The sequence below is a fragment of the Lottia gigantea genome, assembly GCF_000327385.1.
Source record: "Lottia gigantea unplaced genomic scaffold LOTGIsca_133, whole genome shotgun sequence".
In the NCBI taxonomy this organism is placed as follows: Eukaryota; Metazoa; Mollusca; class Gastropoda; family Lottiidae; genus Lottia; species Lottia gigantea.
This window is the reverse complement of record NW_008707481.1, coordinates 373,906-383,826: the sequence shown is the minus strand read 5'-3', so window position 1 is coordinate 383,826 and position 9,921 is coordinate 373,906. Positions and strand designations below refer to the sequence as shown.

The 9,921-nt window shown below is 31.4% G+C and overlaps 1 protein-coding gene across 1 annotated transcript; it reads left to right on the top strand.

The window, feature by feature from the left end:
- Positions 1-305: 305 nt before the first annotated feature.
- Positions 306-659, top strand: LOTGIDRAFT_139123 (hypothetical protein; the record flags this gene model as incomplete). The annotated part of the gene is made up of 1 exon (XM_009049299.1): positions 306-659. The coding sequence occupies one exon, from the start codon at positions 306-308 to the stop codon at positions 657-659; it is 354 nt and encodes a 117-aa protein (XP_009047547.1).
- Between the last annotated feature and the right edge of the window lie 9,262 nt (positions 660-9,921).

The following is a 9,921-nucleotide window of genomic DNA, read 5'->3' as shown; positions in this document are numbered from 1 at the left end:
CACCTGAGTGTTCGATTTTCAACTAGGACAGCTCTAGTGTGTGTGTTATACCTTAATGTTCTATTTTTGACCAGGACATCTCCAGTGTGTGTTATACCTGAATGTGTTCTAATTTCAACCAAGACATTTCCAGTATATGTTAGGAAGGACTTCAATTTTCATTTCATTATTTCTCTTGGTAGAATATCTCAGGTATATATTTTCATGTACATAAAACTGAACTGAACCTTGTATCAAAAATAGGCAAATTAAATTGTAACAATCAGTTTAGCATACTAGTAGAGCAACAAATCTAGAAAAAGAAAATGGCTGCAGCTTCACTGACTAACATACCAGAATGCTCCATTTGTTGTGAAGATTTCAAAACACCTAAATTTTTACCATGTGGACACACTTTTTGTCTAGATTGCATAGAACGCTATATTGGTGATAAGATAGAGACATTCCATTGTCCATTGTGTGGACAGGATGTCACTATACCAGTAGGTGGTGCTAAGATGTTTACTACCAACTATATAGCTCAAACAGTTTCAACACAACGGCCTAGCTCAACAACATCAACTGATACAACATCAGTCATAGGTGAAACAACATCACCTGATAAAACAGAAGTTGTTGGTGAAGCTACTTCACACGATACACACAACAACCTGGTTTAACAACATCAGATACAACACAGCAACCTAGTTCACCAACACCAGATACAACACAACTGAGTGGTACAACATTAGATACAACAGAAGCAGCAAGAGAATCTTCTTCTTCAGTAAAACAATACTGTTCAAACCACAGTGTAAGAGAGGTAGAGTTTTACGGTATCCATTGCAACATTTTGGTATGCAGTGAATGTTTCATAATTCAGCACAATGGTCATGAATTTATTAATATTGAATGTGAAACAGCAAAAGAAAAGAAACTGAACTGGTATTAAAATCAAAGAAATTCATTAAAACTAAAATTGAAAACTTAGAAAAAACTCATACAGCGTTGCTAGAAACAAGTGAAAACCTGAAATGTTTTGTTGAAGATGCCTGTAGTAGAATATCAAAACAAACTGAGAGAATTATTGAAGATATAAAAGAAAAGTGTGACAATGTTCAGATTGAGATCAGAGAAAATGTGGATCAAACAGAAATAAAACTGGTAGAAACTAGAGAGAAAGTCGTGGAGCAAATCAAACATCTCCAGCTTGATCTAGAAACAAATTTACCATCTTTAACAGAAGATAGCTGTGTACAAATCTTAGTGTCACTTCCCAAAATAAAACAGCTAAAACAACTGTGTGAAACAATGAAGGATATCGACACATCAGAAGTGTATCAATACAAGGACTGGAGAGAAAATAATTTTACTGTAAATATAGATATGTTAGGTGCTATTGTGACAAAATCTTATTACTTACATAAGCTGAATCATTTTAGATCTAATGTGAATGATATTGAAGAAGAAAATAATAACTATTACAGTAAAGATAAATTTACTAGTAATGATGTTGTGTGGAGTTGTTTTGTAAAGAAGAACAATGATGGTTATATAGGTATATATAATGTAACATTATCAGTTGATAATCCTAAACTAGATTATTGTATGATTGATTGGGAAATCAGTTTATTGAATATTGATGATGATAGTAAAACTATTACTAAAACAACTGATACCAGGAAATTTAAGACTGATTCAACATGGTGGGGCTGGCCAAAGTTCATTCCATTGGCTACCTTAATTGATAAAAACGAAGGTTATATAAGTTCAGATGGTCAGTTTGTTGTCCAGTTTGACATAACAAAGGTCAGAGAAATATCATTTAAATAAAGTGTAGATCTACTTTGATCATTCCTCAGTTTGTAAAGTTATGCATACAAAAATTGATTGGTGCATGTACAACATACTTTTGTGAAAATTTTATAAGTATTTTTCAGATATAATGTCTGTTAGAGACTTAAACAGTGTATATAATTAAATACCTATATAGTACAAACAACATTTGAAGATTTTAATCTGAAATCACAGAATGAGAAGAGTATTCAATAATTGAATCATTTTGATCTTATGGGATAGAATCATTCTGATCACCATCTTCATCTTATACCTTGACTGCAATGGCCCTCTTTCTTATTTCAAATGAAATGAAATGAATGGAGTTTTACCTTCTACTTTTCTGCACCATGTGGGCTAATGAAGACGGTTTCTTATTTCAAGGTTAGCAATTTAATTTGATTGTATGCTAGCAAATATAGCCAATCAAGGCCTCAATTTCATGCATAATTATTCTCAACAGTCTTTCTGGTCAGATTGGCTGTATTTGCTAACACACAATCCAATCAAATTGCTGCATTCACAAACTTCAGTGAAACAAGAAAGTGGGCCATTGCAGTCAAAGTATAAGATCAAGATGTCTTATCATTGAATATGGATCTTTAAATTCAATGAGTATAACTGGCAGATACATTTTATCACAAGTCCTGATAGGCTTGACCCAGAAATCTGCTTGACCCAGTATGCTGATCAAAAACTCATCAATTTATATAAATCTTGTCATGTTTATATCATGATAATTAGATTATATCAATCACAATAATATTATAACTCCTAGAATATTTATCACAACTATCACCAAGATCAGTTTAATGATAAATTGATCCTTCAAAATAAAAAATCATGTTAGATTAACCCAGTTCCCTCACATATTATCTGTCCAAGTCTTTAAAGAAATTTGAATGAGTATTAGAGACATCAATAACATCAATTTGCATCATTCCAATTTTAAATCAGACATCCATTTCACTAAAACTACATGTTTGATGATCTCACTATTGCGAATACTGCTTTTATATAATATAAGGCCCTTAAAATAGTGACCGTTTCCCCCCCCCCAGCCCCATTTGCATCGCGTTATTAGTATACCTTAATCTCAGACTAAAGGATGATTGGTCAAAAAGAATGGTGCACCTGTCACCTGGTAGTGCTATGACAATGATCTTTTACAATAATACCTTCACTTCTATTCAGTCTGTAAGAAAAGGTGGAACTATATGAAATATTAGATGCAGTAAAAATTTGAAGAATGTAGAGGAATAATTAGTGTGTTCATACATTCCAGCACCAGATGAAAACATACCATAGTAATTCTATCTCAGGTATACAAGATGTGAAAAGCATGTGCATTCTATTAGTACTGGGTAAATAAAAACTAATACAATAAATAGACATATAACAGAACTGGTTTTATCTCTTATATTATAGTTATATTATAGTTATATTATAGTTATATTATAGTTATATTATAGTTATAACATTTCAAAATATAAAAACAGAATCCAAACTCTGATATTATTCAGAATAACCCACTGTATAATCATCAGACAACTGGACAACATTTTACAATTACTGGACAATATCATAGGCTTCATTTTAACAGTAGCATTAGACTACTAATAACTTACTTAAAAGGAAGGATGCAGAAATCAGTTGATGTAGAAATTAATTTCATTTCATCAGCCCTAAGAGACAAAGAAAACAAGCTCCATTTCATTTCATAGCAAAAAAAAAACAATAGAATATTAATTTCAAGCCCATAAGTAAAAGGAAATGAATGGAGTTTACATCCTACATGTCTACACTTGATGGGTTATTGAAGAGGGGCAACACCTTGCAGAGTGCAATGAGGGAAAATTTGCCAGAACAATAGCATTAACCTACTATTTTTGATTGCCAACTGCCGATGGATTTTTAACATGCACAGTCTGAGCCTTGAGTAAAGAATATCAGGTTGTAAAATTTTATTTCATTTTCTGATTGTATATTTTGATATCTTAATGTATGATATTTATTGTGTGAGTGTTTATTCAATTTGTAGAGAAGTTAAGATAAAGTGTAGCATTGTGCAGGTGGTGGTGCCAATCTTAAATTTACCTCCATGTTTCTAACATTAAAACTGATAAAATAATGTCTGTTTTCAAATTGTGTGAAATTATCAGTAGAAGATTACATTTTATGTCTGAATTTTTTAACCTGTTTTATTAGAGAGTATTTGAAAATCAGTGTGACTTGTGGAAGCTCCATGTTGTTTATTGACGGTATTTGTTGTTCATTTTGAAAGGAGATCTTGCCCATGGATTTGATCATGTTTGCTTGTAAGGTTGATTCTTTTTGCTGTAATTGCCACTCAATTTTTTTGATAGGATTTTGATTTGGCACAATTTGTAAAAAACAGTTTTCACCTTGTTATGAAAATTATTTTATTAGGTATATAATATCAGTTTTCTTCTTGTGATCTTGAAAACTCAAATAAAGCTATCACTTATTTTCTCTATTACTTTTACACACTCACATAACTGCAGACTTCTCCATCACAAAACTTACAATAGAAAACTTTTCCCTTCCCATCCCTTTAAAAAAACATGCAAATTAACAAAGTAAACTTACAATACTCCTTAAAATATATCAATTCAAAAACAGTTTAAAAAACAAAAATGAAACACCATAAACATGATAAAAATATCTTAATGTTATAAAAATTGGAGATAAAGGAATTTTAGAGTGGTGTCTGTGAGGCTATAAATAGTAACAGAATATCACATGATATGGTAGTTAGTTCCACGCGGGGTTCATACAGTGCCAGTACAGATATCAGGCTTTTCAATCAGATATAACACAAAACTGAACAGCTCTATTCCAAAACATCATATCATATTACTCAGGTGGTTTCAAGTCAGAGAATGTTTATATTTTTAAACTATAACAGTAAACTAAACTACTTCAATTCTATTGAGATTTTGTCACTTTATAAGATATAACATGGCGGTAATGACTGGAGAGGCAGAGATTTCTTTTCATTTCAAAACACTTTATATTGATTGAAATTACTTCATCAATCAGATGATTGTCATTTGAAGAACATAAGGTGGGCTATCAACATTATAGATATGTCTACAAATTCTATATGACATCGTACTATACTGTGCTCAATTTTTTATGACAATTTTAATTTTGTTTTGGACAAGTTTGATTCAATAGTCCTTCATTGGAATATTTATCACTTAATCACCTGAAAAAAACATTTCTAAAATGTCTCACCTTATTACATTCTACTGATTCTCTTCTTCTTCTGATCTTACTGATATTTTCAAAATAATGACCTTCATCCTTTGACCTAAAATCCAGAATATAAAAACACAGTCTCTTCTTTAATCTAAGTTCAATAGCTAGGTCCAAAACACTACTCTTTAAACTTCTATCAAGAATTATCTTAAATTAAAGGTGGACAGAAATTCATGAAAATTTGCCATTGATCTTAGACATCACATTAAATACTTTAATAATTTATATTTAAATATATCAAAATCACAGAAAACCATACCTAATAGGACTCTTTAGTTTCTTAGTTTCATTAAAAGTGAACGGCTCTTTATCTCTTATTTTACTAGATTTCATGCTGCATTAAATTGAAGTATTGACCTAGCTGTGGTCTGAAAAAAAGATAAAATAACAAGATTTATTTCCCTTCGCTTGTGAAATTCAGGGAACTTCAGCCAAAATATTAATTAGGCCTATCATAGTGCCCTAAGTTACATAAATAACAGAAATATTCAGAAAAGAAAGGTTGAACAATAATCAAATCAATTATTGGATGAACTATAATAATCATGCTTATCCCAGTTCTAATGCAAGCTATTTAAAGTGCCTCATGCCTTTATTAGTTTCTTTGAGTCATTTGACAATCCATAAAAAAAAAAAATTTCGAAAGACTTCGGTTTTAAATGTTCCATAATTTTACATCTTACATTTTCGATCTGACCCTTTAAAAATCAAATTTACAAATAAATATTTTCTATAGATCACAATTCTCAATAACTAAATTATTATTTGGTAGACCTGATATGATTTTTAAAATTACGAATTTTAATTCTGAAATGTGGGTCAGGGTATTTTACAGACTGAATGCCTTTTTCAAATTTAAAATCATCAAGTCTAACATTTCTATGGACTTAAAGACATCAATAGACACATGACTTGCTACTGAAAATATCCTTTTTTTGTGTGAAATAACACAAAATTAGTCTTAGAATGGTCAATATGAGTATATATTCATCAATTAGCTTACCTGGTGTCATAAAGTTACAACAGAATCTAGAAAATTGGAAAATTCATAAAACTAAGTGATTATTATGATTAAGCATTTTTCAAAAGTTAATTGCATTTTTATTAAGTTTTTCGGATTTATCAGATTATATAAAAATCCTGGTATGTTATTTATGACACTAGGTATATCTACTGATGAATAGATACTCTTATTGGCCGAGTTTAAAATTTTATGTTTATTCTAAGATATAGTATCCCTTTAAACCTTACACATTTTAGGTCATGATCTTTGTATTCCATTTAAAATTTGATTAAATATCACTAACAGCAATTAATCAATATCGGATTAAAAATATAACCTGTGGATTGGACTACTAACTTAACTGTGGTCTGAAAAATTGTTTCAAATCATGAGTTTCCTCCCTTAGACTATGTTTACATTGAAAATTCTAAGCTTGTTTCAACTGTTTCACAAGCAAATAAAATAGGGTAAAAATGACTTGCTATATCTGAAACACAAACATACCTCAACACTTACAAAAAAATGCAGGATCTTCAAGTCATTATATTCTTGATTGAAAGTTTGACATTTCCATAACTAGGGGCCTAATACACATGTAGAGAATCTATTAAATTCCGTCACTTCCGAGTGACTCGAGAGGAAAAACAAGTGCCATGTCAATTCTTTCTGTGGAAAATAACGTTTAAGATTTTATGTTTGGTCCTACTTGTTTAAAAATAATAAAAAAATCTTCGTTTTGTAACTATAGATTCTATTTTATTTTGAATCACTATACTTCTAAATAGGAATAGAAATATTGTCTCATATACAATTTCTCCTTCCGAGTTTCACAACGGTAAAAACGGTGTATATCCGGTTTAATGTCTGAAGTGTTGGGTGTGTATATATTGGAAACATTATTAATGCAGGGAACCAAGAGATAAACAATTGCAATGAAATATTCATTTGGAAGTTAAAAACGAAGTTAAGGTATGTAGAAAACCTTCTGATTGAGTTTTAGCCCAATTTATCAATAATTTGGTCTGGAATAAAATTTTATTTGAAGTGGACACTGTCACTGTCCATTTTATTATTATCTGTCTATCAATCTAGCTTCTTTTAATCAATTGTTTAATAGGAAAGGAAAGTCCATTATTTACTAGCCTAGTAGAAAGATAAAACGATTGGTTCTCAGTTACGAGTGAGTGAATGACAAACCTGCGATGCTTGTATAAGTAGATGTCCTTGTTGATATCCTCTATTAGTAGGCCTATTATTATAGTGCAAGTGCAGCATGACTTGTTTCCTTAACTGAAAGAAACCTACTGACCTACTCTACTAAATGGTTTTAAATGCAATAGAAATTAAATTGTCTCTTAGGAACATGGGTGCTCATCTTTTATTAATTATCTTTATGCAGGCCATTTCTACCTAAGATTTAGTTGATTAATCAAATATCAAAGATAATGTAATGGTAACTTTGGGTGCCATGTTGACTAGGGTTAGGGTGGCAGTGGCTGATTGTTGGTGAATTGATACATTGCAATATACATAATACCATGATACGCTTATAATTTGGCAATGATGTGTATGATACTGAGTTAACCAATCAGACAAACATGTATATATATATTCATTTGGAGTACCGATACCAGTATTATTTTTTGTCTGTTATCTCATATCTCAATACGTATCATATCACTTTTATTGTGATACATTGTATCTTGGCATGACTGGCAACAACCAGCATATGTACAGTCAAGTAACCTAATTTCGTGCTAACCTATTTTTCGTGCATGTCCGGAATTGATTAATAATTTACATGTGCGACCTTGCGCAACCTCCGCATTAGTTTGTTTTGATAAACATGGGTTATCTCTACAATGTTAGCTAGTAGAATGAATCCAGTAGTGTCAAGCATGGTAAAATATATTAATGTATACTTTGACAAATGCAAAATGGCGGATTTCACTTATCACCAAATGTCACCATTTTTTATCGGCCGAATTTCCTTATAATCCCAAGCCGTAATCGGAATTCCAAGTGTCGTCTTCTAGAATGTAGTCCAACGAATGAAGTCACGTGATCAACTAGCGGATTCCGTGTCAGCAGAAAATTTTTATGGAACACAAAGTGGGCCATATTCTTGTGTTGTTTCAGTGACTTTTAGCAATAAATCACGCTACGTATCTTATTTTGTCAGTCACTATTTTTTTTTAAATCGTGGTTCTTTCAAGGAATTGTCACTGGTTATAATGAATTGATATTAAAGATAAATACTAAGAGAAGTTAATTATACCACCCGGTATCCATACAACGTGTTTTTCTAGACTTATTTATAGATCAAACATTGTACACGAAAATAGGTGACGCATTCTGCCGCCGTTGCCGAGTTGGTTGCTCATGAAATATGGGTCATAGTGAAGGATTCATAAAGAAAATCGAAACAAACCAATTTCTATTATTTTGTAGGATATCTGAGGAAGCATCTAAGACATACAAATTTTTTTTCATTTTTTTAACTTTGATGAAATTTGGTGTTGAATCCTTGTATGCATGTAATAGGTTACACCACTGTATTTGTTGCCAATTTCAATTTTTTTTTTATTTTACAAAGGTGCTGATTGATTAAAGCAATATTGCAATGAACTCTATTTTACAGCATTTTTTATGTACCGTATATCATATTCATAATGAAGAGTTGAAAAAAAGCAAGCAGTAAATTTTGTTAATTACACTCTATGGCTATTTTTATGAAGGTTGCACAAGCGTCATCATTTATAAGAAGTCTTTAATATAGTTCCTGCACTTTTGCTGAATTGGCAGTCAACATACCGTGTTGTATTAGAATAGACTTATTGTGATTAGTGTAAGGTACATAATGAAGTTAATAAACTTATAGAGGTTAATTATTAACAGGTCTTAACTGATTAATAAAATATCTCCCATATGGTGTTAAAGTTGAGTTAAAGAGTATGGAAAGTCTTAATATAGTGTACTTTTGTATTTGATAAATAATGAATGATTGAATTGAATGCCACTATCCTTTTCGCGGAAATTCGTGAGGGTGAACAAGTGGTACTTTGATGGAAAATCGATGATTTGTACGGAAAAAACCATGAGCCCGTTCTGGAAATATCCGAATGTACGCTAATGTATGCGTGACGTAAATTATGGACTTGACGCAGTGGTTTCTGGGAACACTACACTGACAGATAAACAATGTGGCGGGCGTTATGTATTATAATGAAAACGATTCGTCAAGCACTCGCAGTTCATCTCAGTCTGAGGACGAAGAAGATGAATACGAAATGTTTGGGGGTGTGGTGGGCTGCCAGTTCGAGCCAGTTAGGCATCCTCGGGAAGGGGAGAATGACAGTGAAAGGCCAAACCAGAACGATGACACTGCCGAAATTCATGAAAATGGAGATCGATTGGGAAATAAATTTATAATGACTGGTTCGTAGTGTTCATTTTGTATTAAAAATCGCCAGCTTCAAAATATTCATATCTCGATGAAAAACTTTACAGAATTAAAATATCTTGATTAGTCTTTGAGATATTCCATGATGAATGGGGTAAATAGTGGAGAAATATGGTCGTTATTTGTATGATTTCTTCACACTCATTTTATAAGTGATATACGGAACAAGTCATTATAAGATTAAAACTATTTTATAACACATGTAACTTAATTATAATTTATTTTCAAGACAATAGGTAATTTTCATAATATCATGAGTTCCTACATTCCCAAATCTGAATTGGTAAAACACACACATAGGTCATGATAGGATAGGCCTACCAAATAATGATAAAGTGAAAGTAGACCTTCTGAT